Below are 17,817 nucleotides of genomic sequence, written 5' to 3'. Positions count from 1 at the left end.
TTGCAGCTTTTAATAAGTGGTTTATTTCCACTAAATTAAAGGAGAACAAAAGAGTTGCTTATATTCTGTTACTTTTATACAGTAGATTATTTTTATGGATAAAAAGAAAAAAGGCCTGCTCCCTTTTCCTTCAAAAGAATCCTACAATGTTAATGTCTAGAAGGGAGAAATTAAGTAGGGGTAGGTTTCTTGACATTAATTAAATTAACAATATGTCCTTTTTGTTAAAGAAAATGTTTGCTGTTGTTAACCTAAAACAATTTATTACTTCTTTCAACCTTTTTATATCTTTCAGTGTGTTGGTTAGCTATTTGTTTATTTTTAAATACCTACACCATTTGATCTTGGAGGTCTTCATGCTGAAGTGTGAAAGACAACAATAACAAGCAATTGTCTAAACCAAAAATACCCTTTTCTAAGAATGATTCTCAGAAATTTTAGCAAGATTTGTTAAGGTGAATAGAATGGGGTTACAAGAATTCTACAGCTAAGGCAAGGGTCTTCAAACTTGACAAGTTTAAGACTTGTGGACTTCAACTCCCAGAATTCCTGAGCTAACATGACTAGTGGAGGAATTCTGGGAGTTGAAATCCACAAGTCTTAAAGCTGTCAAGTTTGAAGACCCCTGAGTTAAACTATCTTTGGTTTAGAACCATTATATCCCCACATAAACTAGGATAGAAAGATCCTGCTTCTCTTTCGAACAGCCTTATGACAATCTGGTGGAGAGGTGGTTTCTATGTGATCCTAGAGAGCACCTTAAAATTATAAGCATTCAGGAAACACAAACAGGAATAGGATGTTTTTGTTTTACAGTGTTATTATCAAGTCAATATTTCAATTTTTTTAAATAACACACAAACATACATGGAAAACATGCTGCAGCAATTTGGAAACTGTCCAAACAAGAAATGCTGTTCATTTTGTTTTGCTTTAGAGCAAGGTGTCAAACTCAAGGCCCGGGGGCCAGATTCGGCCTGCGGGGTGATTAGATCTGGCCCACAGGGCCACCCTGGAAACGGCGAAAGACTGGCCTGTGGTGCCTCTGCCAGCAAAAACAGAACTCGGGTGGGCTGCACACAGCCCTCTTGAGCTCTGTTTTCATTGGCAGAGGGTTACTTATAGGAGGCCGTTGCAGCCGAAAACAGAGCTCAGGAGCCTGTTTTTTTTTTGACAGAGGGCTTGGGCCACCACAGGCACCCCTGACACGAGTGATGTCGAGCTGACCACACCCACTCTGGCCCTCTGAGGTAAAATACAATCCTGATGCGGCCTTCAATGAAATCGAGTTTGACACCCCTGCTTTAGAGATTTGTGAATTTTGAAAAGCAGATTAGAAAAGAATTAGATGTGAGGTTCCTACAGAATTAGGGGGCGTGCATAAGCGCACCAATGTGCCTACAGTCCCTGTCCTATTGTTTCATTATATATATATATATATATATATATATATATATATATATATATATATATATATATATATATATATATATATATATATATATTTGTTTTCTTAAGTTTTCTGGTATTAATGTATGGTATTCAGCTTTGTTCGGTATTTTCCCACGTCATTGTAGTTGTGCGTTGTAGTTGTGCAATACAGAAGCCTGATGATGGCAGATTTGATTCTGCCGAAACGTTGCTACAACTTTAAAAGCACAACTACAATGACATGGGAAAATACGCGAACAAAGCTGAATACCATATATATATATATATATATCTTATATGTATCCATGTATTCATAACTATGTTTTTACTTATACCTATTATCTTGTAAGCAATTGACAAATAAAAATAAAAATAAAGAATTGCTTTTGACATTCTATAATTTAATTCTCTAATTCTGTAATTGTCCACTAGAGGGGTCTCTGACACAATCAAGAGACATCAATATAGCCAGTGTTGCAATGAAACTTGTTGAGATGAAATTTTTAAAAAGTCAGATGCCATACTTTCTTTTGCCAACCATCGACTTGATCAAACAGGACTCAGTGACTTACGTGAATTGATGAAAAGTTTATAACTTAATTCCAACCAGTTTATATTTGGTCTTATTTATTTGTATCATTTGTCACCCTCTCAAATCTTATGTCTAATTTCTCTTTATTCTTCATTCCTAAACCTTTTCAATCACTCAGGATTTTTCACATTTTCCCCCTGAAAACTCATTTTTATTCTTCTATATTTGTTCTTCTGTTAAGATGAAGAGGTGAATGGCTGTGAGTTCACCATGAGAGTTTAGCTGAGTGCCAGAAAAAGAAAGCAAGGTATGATACCTGGTAAATCAATGCTGGAACTTGCCTTATTGCACAAAGCTAAGATTTTAATAGCCTATCTTCACTGTGTATAGCCAATGGAAAAAAAAGATCTTTCTGGCCCCAATAAGTAGTGAATAATCACTTTTTGCATTTACTGCTTAGAGTGAAACACTTCTAATGCATATCATTCCTTTAATACAAAGATTTAATAATGTAATTAATCCTTATATGTTTCTGATCAGAAATCAATTCTTTTGAAATTAATGGGACTTAAACCAAATTAATGGATCAAAATGAATCAAAGTGTGGGGAAATTACATTTCAAAATAAAAATTTCCTTAAATCTTTGGGTCAGTTTCACTTTAAAAAATAAATCTCTTCAAAATAAGGATTTCATAATAAATTTTCATAAAAACTTTATGTCCTGTCTTATTATAGGCATCTTCCTCTGACATTTAGCTTTTCTTCATTAGGTTTTATCTTATAGCTGTAATAAGCAAGAACATTAGATTGCTACTGTTTTCAATTGTAGACATTACTATTATCTATAATCTGTTCACTAACTGATCTTGAACATATATTTGCTGTCCTATTCAGATGATCTTTAAACAGACCTCCAGAATCAACGGACACATGTGCAACGTTGGCTCTTAAAAATAGGGTATACTAAACTATGAATCTGTTGACCCACAAACAAGGATCTTATAGATTCTTATTCTTACATTGCTGGAGGGTAGGCAATCAGGAATTATTCATTCCCAAAACTTGTAGCCTTTGTTTCACAAAGAGTATGTATGTCCTGGATTTTACTAGAGAAGTGAGGACATACTATCATGTCATGTAATTCCATCATGAATCCAGCCAGAGATCATCCAAGTGAGGATAAAATGTAGGGTTGTGTTTTTTTTTTGGTGAAACCTAAGAATAAAAGATAAAGAGGAACTAAAAACTCCATCAGAATGTTCTATTTACTGCTGCCACTACATGAAATTATCTCGAAATCAAAGAAAAGAGCTAGCTTTATCTTCAGGCTGATGAGATTCAGCAGCCTTAAGTGGAGAATATTAAGGAAGGTGATGAGATAGCAGTCTGCACATGAACTCAGAACTATGATCAGTACAACATCCTGCTAGTCTAGATTGGCTTCTTTGCTTGCTGTGAATCCTGAAGGTTTCTATTAATACTGACAGGCATTCCCTTCCTAATACTCATTTACCTTCCCTGTCGCATCTCAGCTGCAGTTTTTTTTTTGCTAATCTTTTCATTCAGTTGTTTACTGATAGAACATTTCCCTGCCTGCCAGCTTCCTTTTATACTGCTTATGCTATGTTGAGTAAGTTTACAAAAGGAATCCCCTCTGTATTTTCCTACAACCCTTTACGATCTGAACTAGGACTTCCATGTTAGGATCATTAGCTGTAGATGATGAATAAACTCCTTCAGATTACATTATTGCCTTTTTAAAAAGTTTGGGTTTGTTCCAGCTAAAATATAACATTGTAAAGACATACTAATTATGACCGATGGATGCTTGAAACTCTTAAATGGACTTGATGTTGGGTGGATTTAGCTGCAACTCAATATGCCCTTACCAGGAGTGGTATTCAGCCGGTTCGCACCGGATCGGGTGAACCCGTAGGAAGAATTTGGCATGGGTCGCCGAATCAGTAGTACATTCTGTCTGGCCACGCCCCCCCACCCGGTCGCCCTCCCGCCCAATGCTTGCTCACCCCGCCCACCTGCCTGACATTTCCCTCCCGACAATCAGCTGTAGATAAGATCAGCTGTGCCAGGATTCCCCTTGCTGAGGCCAGGAAGGCAAAAAATGGAGGGAGGAGCTCAGACCCCCCTCTATTTTTTGCTTCCCAGAGGCTCAGAGGAGCCTTAGGGGAGCAAAAACGCTGAGGCTCTTCTGAGGCTAGGAAGCTCCCCAAACAAGGAAGGAAGGAAGTTCCTTTTCTTCCAGAGCCTTAGAGGAGCTTTAGGGGAGCAAAACCAACCCCCCCTTAAGGCTCCACTGTGGCGAGGAAGCTCCCAAAAATGGGTGGGGGCTGCAAAAAAAGCCACGCCCACCAAGCCATGGCCACGCCCACCAGGCTCTTCTGAGGCTAGGAAGCTCCCAAAACAGAATGTTCTGTTCCTTTTCTTCCAGAGCCTTAGAGGAACTTTAGGGGAGCAAAACCAACCCCCCCTTAAGGCTCCACTGTGGCGAGAAAGCTCCCAAAAATGGGTGGGGGCTGCAAAAAAAGCCACGCCCACCCAATCACATGGCCACCCCCACCAAGCCACGCCCACAGAACCAGGAGTAAAAGTTTTTGAATCCCACCACTGGCCCTTAGCCAAGATGGTTGAAATGGAAATGACAATTCTCCATGCGATGGTGCAATCCAAGGTATCATCTGTCTTTTTTGGCACAGAACCCTTGGAAGATGCTTCCCTTAATATCCTTTTGAGCTTGTCATTTCCATGCCCTCCCAAGTGAGCCAAACATTCCCTTGGCAGGTTGCTTCCTTTGTTTCTGAGAGACGACTCAAATAATATTAAGAGCCATCGTTGCTGCTACAAGGCCACATACCCATGCCAGAAAAATTTCAAGCGAGAAGGTCTTGACTTATTGAAGACCCATTCACACTAACTGTCCCTTCAGAGAAAATGGACCACATGGAGTGTATTTACTAGCAAGTGCTTGGTTAATGTGGGAATGAGCAGCATCTTCCCTTTCGGCCATGTGGACAATTTTTCTAGTATTATCGAGCATCGTAGGAAGGTGTGCAGGAATCTAAAACGCACACATTTGAAATAGGTTTGAAAGACAGTAGCATTGCAACTAGGAATGGTTTAAGCTTTTTACAGACATGTTAGAGGAGTACCATCTTCTTCTCTCATTAGCTATGCTGCAGTAATCGAATTTAAAAATTGCAAAGTTCGCTGCAGTGTAATCATTGATATGACTGATGTTTTCCAAGGATGTGTATCCTTCCAGAATAATTTTATTAGTTAGAAATACTGGCTTGCAGGACTGGAGGAAAAAGAGGACAGAAAAAATGGGATACACAGCAATTTCCGCTATAATGCTCCATTAAAAACTACAGCTGCTGTTCAGCTGGGAGCATTTGGTGTTCATGTGTTAACAGTGCCAGAGTTGGAAACTATAAAAGCCAACGAGTCTCTGAGATTTGGAGGAGAAGCAGGATGAGAGATCCTGGGAAGGATCTTTGCCCCCTTCTTGTCTGTGGTTGGTTTGTCTCCACTGGATTAGATGCTGCTGGGGCCATCCCTGCATTGCTATGCCTGGCATGAAAGAGTCAGATGCAGAAACCCTGCAAATCTTTCAGTCTTCACTGGTCCGGAGGCAGCACAGTTGAAAGAGAGAAAACGAAGGAGACCAGGCTGTTTTCTTCTGCATCTTTGTTTTGAGTTGAACCCCCTGGAATGCTAAGCATCTTTTCATGTGAAATCTTGTTTTGCTAATGTACTGGATGTGATTTTAAAAGAAGAGGAAGAGGAAGAGGAGGAGGAGGAGGAGGAGGAGAAGGAGAAGGAGAAGGAGAAGAAGAAGAGGAGGAGGAGGAGGAGGAGGAGGAGGAGGAGGAGGAGGAGGAGGAGGAGGAGGAGGAGGAGGAGGAGGAGGAGGAGGAGGAAGAAAGCTTCTAGAGAAATTATTTATTTTAGGAATACAATCTGAATGGACTACTAGTTTCCTAATATTGTTTGCTCTTCTGTGGTAAAAGACAGACATGGATGGAGCCAGGAGAGAATCTGAAAATGGGTCTTTGCTGATAGATGCCTCCTCACATTTCCCACTGGTGGATCCCTTCTCACAACCATTGCACTTCATTGAATCCTGGAATTTCCATCTACTCTCTGCTCTGATGTTCTTGGTGACTTCCTTGTCCCTATTTGAAAATTTTATTGTCATTTTCATCACTGTTAAATTCAAACAGTTGAGGCAACCTCTCAACTATGTCATTGTGAACCTCTCCGTAGCTGACTTCCTTGTATCTCTGGTTGGAGGAACAATCAGCTTCCTCACTAATCTGAAGGGTTATTTTTATATGGGCCATTGGGCGTGCGTCCTGGAAGGCTTTGCAGTCACCTTCTTTGGTAAGTGGAAAGTTTGGGTTTTTTTTCCACAACCTTTTAGAACAAGTGACATTTGCACTTTTAACTTCTATAGTTTGTGTGGTTATGGACCAGGTAAAAGACATGTGTGCACGCAATCTGCAAACTTCATAGTGTGTACACAGTTGACACCGGCTAATACTGCCAAGCTGGCATTTGCTAATGCTGATGTTGATTATTGAATCAGACACAAAATGATTTCTTAGTAACTGTTTTCATTTCTGAAGCCAGAGAAAAGTACATACTGCAAGGCAGCCCTTTTTAATATATGCATTTATTTATAGAGATGTCTCTCTTAAAAGATTGAAGAAAAAACGTTTTTTAAAAGAGGTGGGAATAATACCTACTTTTGTAATATAATTTGAAGCAATCATTATGAAGTGTGTCTCCTTGTCAAATAATATTGCATCCCAAGGTAACTATAATGTTCTCAGTTGATCAAGTACTGGTCAGTTAGTTTGCATCTAAGATACACATAAAAAAAAAGCTGGATCCTACATATTTTCCAATCATCTTAGTATATTTTCTAGCGACTACAGTTACTCCCTAGGTTAAATTTAGTAAGCTGTTCTACTTCACTGTCCATAGTACTGTTTTAATAAAATTATATTGGATTAAGATTAAGCATTGGGTTATCCTGTGTTGTAAATTACGTCTTCTTGGAGTGAAGCTGGATTCTTTGTGACTTTATGGATACATTCTTGTAGATTTTTTGGTAAAGATATAGAAGTGATTTGCCACAGTTTCTTCTTGGTCTCTTTTTCAATCCAGTTTTACCCAGAAGACCTCCCTGCAAATACTGTCCAGGGGTAATCCTACTGTAGAACTTTCCTACTCAATAATAATGTATAGTACAGGAGTTGTTGTTGTTTTTTTGTAAATTTAAGTGTTGAGATTTTTTAAAAAGAAATCTATAACCTTAAGTACAGTGAGGGAAACCTACTGAATTCAGCACATTCAATTTCTGTGAAACATGCTTCACCATCTAATCCTGAGACCTGATGTTGTCAACAATTGAGGGAGGAAGAAGCTCCATAAGTGTCATGTCATGTCAGGGCACCCAGTTTCTCCTGTTGGTATCCATTGGAATAGGACTAGGCAGTGATGAAACATTGCATTATTTTGAAGTCAATTGTGTCCCCTTGTGAATTTATATGTGTCATCACAATATAAGCATAAGCATCCTCACAATCAGGAGGCTGTGAGTTTGATCCTAGGTAGAGGGAGATATTTCTCCCTCTAGGCACGTTGAGAATATATCTGCTGAATATAACTCCTCATTGGCGACAGGAAGGGCATCCGGCCAGAAAACACTCAGCTCCATTCAGGTGGTCAGACTCCACACCGCAAGGGATTATGGAGTCAGTAAATGATGATATTGATCACAATACAAGCACAAAAGAATGGAGTTTTTGTGGTGATGTCACAATGCGTGTTCTATCACTTTGGAGTCATCACAGTTAGGGATGCCTATGATCTTCTCCATGTTCTGTTGTCAATAACATGCTCAGTTCCACCAACATCATTAGATATCATCAGACAGGAAAGTTGATCAGAACAATGATGTCAGTAGACAGGGAAATGTGTCTAAATATTATGGAAGGAGGTAGAGAAAGAAAATTCAAAATAAAGATTCCATTTTAAGTGTCAGTCCTTACTGTATTACTATCTTCACTCCTTGATGTAAAGCCTCAGTGCCTGAACATCATCTCTACCGTATATCAGTGTTGCAGTCTGGGAGCCATGCAGAACCAGGCACATAGGTTATGCTGTATACCTTCAAACAGTTCACATTCCAAACAGCCACACTGTTTTGGACTGAAGCAACAAGACTATTTGAATGTTCTGATATTTGCTTTCAAACTTTTGATATTGTAAACTGATTTGTATCACAACTTTCTGTTCATTTCCTTCTAATTGATTGTAATGATCCTAGGACAAATTTCTCCCCAAATTATCCAGAGAGCTTTGTGGCCAAGAAACCCTGGATCAGTGTCCAGGCAGCTTCTTGTATTAGTTTTGGGGAAAAGCCAAGGCTCAGGACTAAAGGAACATGCTTTGGGTGGCCAAAGTTACAGTATTACTGTTGATGTATTCAACTAGGCTTGAGAAAAATTACTGTCTGGTATTCTGGAAAATAAGCCACCAGTCTAGACCAGTGGTCATCAACTAGTGGGCTGGAGACCACTGGTGGTCCACAAGAAAATTTGGGTGGTCTGCAGAGAAATGTCACCCACAAAGCACCCCCCAAAGCAATTAATCGAGGCTGCATAGGAACACAAGGCTGCGCTGCCCACATGGCCCACGGGAACACAAGGTTTCTGTTGCTTGCATTGTGAACAACACGAGGTAGTGAGGGGAGGGGGGAAAGGGTGGAGGGGGAGAACTTGCCCCACTCGCCCCATAAGTCTGCTGGCCACTGTGCTGCTTCTTTCCGCTTCTTTCTTCTTCTGCTTTTGGCTGTACGCAAGGAAAGCAGCAAAAGTCTTTCTTTCTCTCCCCCAAACTCTGCCAGAAACGATTCTCTGGGACCCTGCAAAGCATCCTGCTTCAAGAGGCTGTGCTGGTTCAACAAGTCTCACAAAGACTCATTTCTGGCGGAATTTGGAGGAGAGAAAGAAAGATTTCTGCTGCTTTCCTTGCAAGAAGCCAAAAGTCTCTCTCTCCCCCCCCCCCCCCCCGGGAACGGAGCTGGAGACAGTATCCTGCAATTCCAAATAAAGAATGATCGATCAGTAGGAAAATGGGGTGGGGGGAATTTTCCTGCAGACTTTTTTGGGGATTCTACCAGGGCCTCTGGTCCACGGGATTTAAAATTATGAGTTTGGTGGTCCCTGGGGTCCAAAAGTTTGGCGACCCCTGGTCTAGACAATGTATTGTTACATCCGGAAGAGAGCTTTAGTGTAGAGCAGGGATATCAAACTTGATTTCATTGAGGGCTACATCAAGGTTGTGTTTGACCTCAGGGGTTGGCATGGCCAGAGTGGGCATGGCCAGCTTGGTGTCACACATGTCAGGGGCATCTGTGGTGACTCAAGTGCTCTGACTGCAAAAATGGGCTCCCAAGCTTTGTTTTTGGTTGCAATGGCCTCCTGCCCCCCTCTGCCAGTGAAAGTGGAGCTTCGTTTTTGCTGGCAGAGGCACTGCAGGCCGGTCCTTCACTGTTTCCAGGGCAACCCTGCAGGCTGGATCTGGCTCACAGGCCTTGAGTTTGACACCCCTGGAGTAGATGGTCCTATAAATGGAATTCTGGACTTAGGTTTCCTTGCTGGAAAGCTGGCCTTAATTGAGTAAACTATGGTCTATTCTCTTGCTCTGTAATGTCTCTTATTCTCATTACAGGCATCGTTGCCCTTTGGTCGCTTGCTTTGCTTGCGTTTGAGCGCTATGTTGTAATTTGCCGTCCCCTGGGAAATTGGCACTTCAAGGGGAAGCATGCTGCTCTAGGAATAGCCTTTGTGTGGGTTTTCTCCTTGATATGGACGATCCCTCCAACAATGGGATGGAGCAGCTACACTCCCAGCAAGATTGGGACCACTTGTGAACCCAACTGGTAAGGCAGTTCAGAGAAGCAGCGTTTGTCTAACCACTTTTCATCTAACAGAATCTAACAGGTTTACTTGCACCTCTTTTGTAGGTATTCTGGAGAATATAACGATCATACTTTCATTATTACCTTGTTCACCACTTGTTTCATAATGCCCTTATTGGTTATTTTGGGATCCTATGGAAAACTGATGCGGAAACTTAGAAAGGTAGGTGCAAATGTTTTTTACTGTAGAAATATACACTGTAATATAATTTATTTTATTTATATTAAATTTACATGCCATCCATCTCATTATTGAACCGACTCTGGGCAGCTCACAAAATAAAGATGAATTTCAAGGCATGGCATTTTGTGTTAAGGGGAAATATTTTAGCAATGGTAAATATGTAATCTTTAATATGCCATCCTTAGAAACCAGGACATCTACGATGCCCTGAATAATATTAACTGGCCTCCAAAGTTAAATATAAAGTTTATTTTATTTTATGAGTGAAATCTTAGGCAAGTACCAAATCAATGGACAATTACAGTGACTTCACTGAAACATTTTAATATTATTTTCTATTTCATTTCCTTTGATCTCTACAAAATAATTAGAATATATAATTTAATATTCTTTGTTGCTTAATGAATACGCTCACCTATTTGAAAAAGAAAGAAAGCCAATAACATAGAACTTGACACTTTCCACGTTATGTCATTTGGTTGATAACCTGATAGGAAGTGATAGAAAGTGGACTTCTATTTCAGCAGAAGAATAAACCAAAATTTCCTACAGTTGTACAATTCTACAATTCCATGGAGCTAAATGGATTGACTGGTGGCTTTCTCCATACTTCTCCCCTTTGAATTGCTTTGGGTCTTGGGGTGAGCTTGGGGCTGAACAACAAAGAGAAATTTAGCCTTCAGATAAGTCCCTGCCTAAATGTCTTGGTAGAACATAGATACAAAAATACACACACACACACACACACACACACACACACACACTGTATATGTTTATGTACAAATAAATGTTCACAGGCAACAAAGCAGCTAATAATAGTGTGCATCGATTGCGTTGAGGATGATGCATATTTTCTCTGTGGCAATAATGGAAGTGTTAGATACTATTCCTTTTCAACTCCACTTTTTTCACGCTAGTAATTTTGTGAGCTCATACAATCCTAACTGACAGTAACAAAACACCCATTTTGGTGTTGCTCTGAACAATGCATATTTGCACAGAAGTTATAACTAAACCACAGAAGTTCAGAGAGTCTCTGTGGGAGAAGATGGACAAGTGGTTCTTGCCCTTCTCCCCACTAGCGTGAAGAAATGCCCGTTATTCTTTTAAACCATATCTATGCGCTCCTGTAAATATGAACCAGCCTTTCAGTCAATTCACAAAGAGTATCAGACAAAAGCAGAACATAAATGGAATAGGAAACCTTACCAATGGAAGCAATAAAACAATTATTAAACCAGCTGAAACCATATTATATTAAATTAAATGGCCAGGTTAAAATAATGTATCTGCCTTTGCTGGAGTGCCAATTTAAGCATCCTTTTTCATAACCCCCAGAGGGATAGAAGAAGGACTTTATGTCCCCAGAAACAAGTATATAACAATTTATGTTGCAGGATATTACTGCATAGAGTAGAAGCACTGGAAAGCAATATCAACATCTCAAAATGTTTCTGGGAATCTGTCAAGAGTGACTGAAATTTAGGGAGAACGATTCCTGCTTTCATGTGATCTAATTTGCTTTTCTTCTGTTTTGTTGTTTTGAGCACATTCCTATGCACAAGCAAATTTTGGCTTCCTGTTGTTTCAGTCCTGTCTTCTTCCTTCGCAGTTTCTCTGGAGTTTTCAGCTCCTCTTTGAAAAATCAAATTTCAAAACTGAAAAATGATTAATGTCCTTTTCCACTTCCAATCAAACAAAATATTTGATTCTAATTTCCATTTCAAATGCAAAGTAAAGCAATGATTTAAAATTAAAAATAATAGAATGCTCTGTGTGTGTGTGACAGAGAGAGAGAGAGAGAGAGAGAGGAGAGAGAGAGAGAGAGAGACATAATCAGTGGCGGTATTCAATTTTTTTTACTACTGGTTCTATGGGTGTGGTGTGGTTTGGTGGGTGTGGTGTGGCTTGGTGGGTGTGGCTTGGTAGGCGTGGCAGGATAAGGATACTGCAAAATTGCCATTTCCACCCTACTCCAGGGGAAGTTTACTGCAAAATCCCATTCCCTCCCCACCCCACTAACCTGCTTTCCAGCTCCATTCTCCTGTGCAGGGCAACAAAAGAAGACCCAGCCAATCAGCTGGGACTCGGGGGGCAGAGAATAGATGGGGGCGGGGCCAGTCAGAGGTGGTATTTGCAGGTTCTCCGAACTACTCAAAATTTCTGCTACCGGTTCTCCAGAGCCTGTCAAAACTGGCTGAATATCACCTCTGGATAGATAGCCTTCAACTTACGATAACAACTGAGCCCCAAATTTCTGTTGCTAAGCGAGATAGAGAAGTGAATTTTGCTCCATTTTACAACCTTTCTGGCCACAGTTGCTAAGTGAATCACTACAGTTAAGTTCATAACATGGATGTTATGAGAATCTGGCTTCCTCATTGACTGTGCTTGTCAGAGGGTCCCAAAAGGTGATCAGGTGACCTGTTGAATACCATCATAAATATGAGTCGGCTGCCAAGTTTCCGAATTTTGATCATGTGGCCACAGAGATGCTGCAGCGGACATAAATGTTCAAAATGATCATAAGTCACTTTTTTCAGTGGTATTGTAACTTTGAATGGTGCTAAATGAACTTCATGTGCACCACAGATGGTATTCAACAGGTTCTGGCCAGTTCTGGAGAACCGGTAGCGGAAATTTTGGCTAATTCAAAGAACCAGCAAATCCCACCTCTGACTGGAGATTTTACAGTATCCTTCCCCTGCCACGCCCACCAAGCCACACCCACAGAACCGGTAGTAAAAAAATTTGAATCCCACCACTGCTGTGCATGTATTTTACCTCCATGGATTTAAGTGTCTTTTATTAGCCATATGAATATCCTATTAATATGCTTAACAAACAAGAAATCAGTTACCCTCCAAATCTTGCTGAATTGCAGCCCTAGCCTGCCTTCCCATTGACCAAGCTGCTTAAGGTACCTGGGTGTTGCAGTTCAGCAAAGCCGGGACCAACCGCATCCTTAATTGCTGGTAAGATGGAAGGCCAGAAGATGGACATAAATTTTTTTTGGATGCATTTGAAACACCAAGGAAAAGGCCTTTCCTTTCCTTTCTCTCTCCCTCCCTCCCCATCCCTTTCTCCTTCCCTCCCTTCCTCCCTCCCTTCTTCCTTCCCTCCCTCCCTCCCTTTTTCATTCTCTCCGTTCCTTCCTTTCTCTCCCCGTTCCTTCCTTCCCTCCCTCCCTTTCTCTCCCCCTCCCTCCCTCTCCCTATCCTCCTGTCTTTTCTCTCCCCTCTCCCTCCCTCCTTCTGTCTCTCCCTCCCTCCCTCCCTCCCTCCCTTCTCTCCTTTCTTTTCTCCCTCCCTCCCTCCCTCCTTCCTTCCCTCCCTCCTTTCCTTTCTCTCCCCTCTCTCCTCATCCCTTTCTCCCTCCCTCCATCCTTCCTTCTCTCCATCCCTCTCTCCCTTTCTCTCCCCCTCCATCCCCTCCCTTTCTCCCTCCCTCTGTTCCTTCCTTTCTCTCCCCCTCCCTCCCTTCCTATTCCCTCCCTTTTTTCATTTTACAAAAGCCTGACTCTATCTGATGGATTGATGCCTAAAACAAAACAATGGTTTATAGTGAGAATTTGAACCTGGGCCTTCATAACTTTTGCTTGATGTTTTAAGCACGAAGTATTACAAACTCTGGTGCATTTCTTCAAAGCTCTTGTGAAGTCTAAGATCACATGTTAAGAATTCTTCAGTGTATTATCTTATATTCAAAAAGGACCCTGGAAATCTCTAGTCTTGCTTAAAGAAGTCTCAGCCCTACTTAAGCTTCTCATAGGCTTATTAAGAACTAGCCCTGATTTGTCTTTATGCATTCTGGCAGTTTTATGAAAAGTAACACGAGGCCTTGCAAATTTCAATCATTTACTATTTTTAATTGCATTAGAATTGAAGCTATATATGCACTGAATTAGTCATTGTTTTGCATTTAGTGCGTTGTTGTTTTGCCTGGGTTGATGATAAGCATCTGTAACATCCTTAGCTTGATCTATTCTAAATTTTGACATGTAAGCCACAGACTGATTTAGGTTTTGCAAGTAAAGAGGGTCTAATGTTCATTTGTGCTGTTTAATCCACACTTGCATCAGGATGCTGGGCAAAAGCCCTAACTTTGCTGACCCATCAGGGGTGTCAAGCTCAATTTCATTGCAGGCTGCATCAAGGTGGTATTTGACCTCAAGGGGCTGGGGTGGGTGTGGCCAGGGTGGGCATGGTCACCTTGATACCACTCGTGTCGGGGCTGCCTGTGGGGCCCGAACACTCTGCCAGTGAAAATGGGCTCCTGAGCTCCGCTTTTGTCTGCGGCCGCCTCCTGCCAGTAAAAATGGAGCTCAGGAGGACTGTGTGCAGCTTTTGTGAGCTCCGTTTTCAGCCGAGATGGCCTCCTGCAGCCCTCTGCCTGCGAAGCTTTATGGAGCTTTATTTTCATTGGCAGAGGGCTGCAGGAGGCCGTTGCAGCCGAAAATGGAGCCCAGGAGGGCAGCATGCTGTCCTGGGCTCCATTTTCGTTGGCAGAGGCACCGTGGGCCGGCCCTTTGCTGTTTCCAGGGTGGCTCCATGGGCCAGATCTAAGCATCCCGCAGGATGTTTCTAGATGTTTCTCTTTTCTTTCTAGGTTTCAGACGCTCAAGGCAGATTAGGGTCCGTACAGAAGCCAGAAAGACAAGTTGCCAGAATGGTGGTGATTATGATCCTTGCTTTTTTAATCTGCTGGACTCCGTATGCAGCCTTTTCCATCTTGGTCACCAGCCATCCCTCGATTGAGCTGGATCCTCGTCTTGCTGCAATCCCAGCCTTTTTTTCCAAAACAGCCACAGTTTATAATCCAGTCATCTACGTCTTTATGAACAACCAGGTACTGGTAGTTAAAAACACAAACTCTCATGAATCCATGAAGAAAGTTCCTACTTGGTTTTACTACGTATTCTTTAAATTGATGAATCTGACTAACAGCATATTAACTCTGGGCTCTAAGGGAAACAACTGTCATTCAAAGGGACCAGGGAATAGTCACCCCCAGTATTGGTGAGGTAGATTTCAAACACTGGGCCCCGTTTAGTTTTTCCCATTTATTTTCTGTAGCAGGGGTCACCAACCTTTCGTACCTCAGGGACCCCTAAATTTATAATTTTAAATTCCGCGGATCACTAATATGATTTTTTTAAAAAGATGAATAGTATTTAGTGTAATATAAAAAAAATGCACATAATTTTTCTGTGGATCACCGAAATTTTCTCATGGACCAGCAGTGGTCCACAGACCACTGGTTGGTGATTGTTGTTCTTTAGCACATTTAGTTGCATTTAATTTATTTTCTGAACATCTTTGAGCCACCCATGGCTGAAACTGTTGCAGTGCTCCCTAATCTGGTGCAATTTTGATACATACATCTATTTTGCTGTTATTGCCTTTTGAAGCAAGCAATGTAATGCAAAGCACAGAAAAAGAGCAAGCAGCAATAAGCCAAAGAGATTAAAGCCATGGGATATGAAAAGAAAATATAGCTAAATCTAATTCATCTTAACATCATTTACCACATTATTCATACCTTCCTGTCATCGTAAAATCATCATTAGTTAAATTATATGCATCCTCCAGTTTTATTTTTATGTATTTATTTAATTTGTTTCCCACCTTTATTTTTATTTTTTTTACAAATAACCCAATGCGGCAAACATATCCAACACATCTTCCTCCTCCTATTTTCCCCCCCCCCCACCCCCCTCCACCAAAAAAACCCAATCCCCCCCCCACTTGCCCCCCCTTAAAAAAAAAAAAAAATACAAAACCCCCCCCCCCCCCCCCCCCCCCCCCCCCCCCCCCCCCCCCCCCCCCCCCCCCCCCCCCCCCCCCCCCCCCCCCCCCCCACAAGACCAAACCTCTGGTCCTGGTGACCGACCCAGATCAGATCCTGCAACTTATCCTGGGACATGTGTATTCTCTTTCATTTGCTTACTTCTGTTGTTTACTGCTCTTATTTTATTAATCTTCAAACAACTAATGTACAATTAACTCATGCAAAGTCTTCCATCATCCATCCTCTTTTAATGACCCCATCATCCCTTGAGGTGTGAAGTCTGGGCAACTGAATGGAGCTTAGTGTTTACTGGCCAGATGCCCTTCCTGTCACCAACGTGGAGGTTTTCCCCCAGCAGATATATTTTCAGTGTGCCGAGAGAGAGAAATATCTGCCTCTACCTGGGATCGAACTCACAGCCTCCTAATTGTGAGGCAAGATCTCTACCTCTAGGCCACTCCACCACTCCCATGAAGAGTCTTCCATGATTGAAGCCTATTCAATTCATCATGCAGTTTTGTTAAATCCTTTTCAATTATACCCTTTTGCCCTTTATACCTCCTGCCCAGCATAAAGTCACACTGAACTTTCCAAATGTTGGTCCCCATTATCTATTGTAGCCTTTCATTGTGCCAAACGCTTTTCTAGTCATACTTCACAAACTAACCCTTCAATAGTTTTGCATTCACTTTTGTATTCACTCTCTCCTTATACACGCTTTCAATAAATTGCACAGCCATTCCATAAGCAAATACATCCAAATTTTAACATAATCCAATTGTTGTTGCTATTTGCAAAGTCATGTCCAACCCATCACAACCCAATGGATAACGTTCCTCCAGGCCTTCCTGTCCTCTCCCGTCCCCCGGAGTCCATTTAAGCCCACACCGACTGCTTCAGTGACTCCATTCAGCCACCTCATTCTCTGCCGTCCCCTTCTTCTGTGCCCCTCAATCGTTCCCAGCATTAGGCTCTTGTCCAGGGAGTCCTTCCTTCTCATTAGGTGGCCAAAGTATTTGAGTTCCATCTTCAGGATCTGCCCTTCTAAAGAGCAGTCAGGGTTGATCTCCTCTAGGACTGACCGGCTTGATCTCCTTGCAGTCCAAGGGATTGCAATCATCCAATTACAATACCAGAATTCAGGAGTTGAAGTCCACAAGTCATAAAGGGGCCATAATTCCCCTCCTCTGAATTACATGATTTGTGCCTGGAACTTTACCATTCTTTGCCCTCTCATAATTTCCCTCTTGAACATTCTCATAAACGTTGATTTATTGATGAAATATCGATTGTAACCATTTGTTATTTCATTTTAAGTTCCAGAAATGTCTAATCCGGCTGTTCCGGTGCAGTGGACAAGAAACAGAAGACATCAACATGAATCAGATTTCAAAGAGAAGAGTGCTAACACGTACCAAAACGTTTGGCAAGGTCTCCACAGTTACAGCCGGTGTGACTGTCTTCAACCAGAGAAATGAAGAGGAGAGAAGTAACTGATAATCTTTTGCTTGGCTTTCCGTTTCGGAAAGCAAGTTCTGTCCAATGTGGCTATCTCACTTTCTGAGAGGATGGAGTCAGAATTCTGCCTTCCATTATCCTTTCCATTCCAAAATGGCAGGCAAGACAAAAACAGATAAGAAATAGCTTTCTAACAGGATTTATTACAGCATTTAATTGACATCCATTTGAGCTCTTACCTATTCCCAGCTTGTTACAAACAGACTAACTCCAGCTATTCAGAGCCAGCTTTCTGTGGTGGTTCAGATGCTGATCTGGAAGCCATGAGAGTATGAGTTCTAGCCCCTTTTAAGGTATGACTTTGTGCTCCTGACTGTCTCTCAGCCCAACTCACCTCAAAGGGTAGTTGT

General features: G+C 41.6%; 1 protein-coding gene across 1 annotated transcript; it reads left to right on the top strand.

The window, feature by feature from the left end:
* Positions 1 to 5,998: 5,998 nt before the first annotated feature.
* On the top strand, positions 5,999 to 17,593 carry LOC113413997 (vertebrate ancient opsin-like). The gene is given in 5 exon segments (XM_026670667.2): positions 5,999 to 6,365; positions 9,726 to 9,936; positions 10,021 to 10,138; positions 14,768 to 15,007; positions 17,267 to 17,593. Coding segments are annotated over 5 exon segments (1,263 nt in total).
* Positions 17,594 to 17,817: the final 224 nt, after the last annotated feature.

This window comes from Notechis scutatus, chromosome 4 (genome assembly GCF_049901735.1).
Source record: "Notechis scutatus isolate UNSWTSFEM ecotype Mainland chromosome 4, rNotScu1.2, whole genome shotgun sequence".
NCBI classification, from domain to species: domain Eukaryota; kingdom Metazoa; phylum Chordata; class Lepidosauria; order Squamata; family Elapidae; genus Notechis; species Notechis scutatus.
Note: the sequence above shows the minus strand (reverse complement) of the source record. Positions and strands in the feature narration are given on the sequence as shown.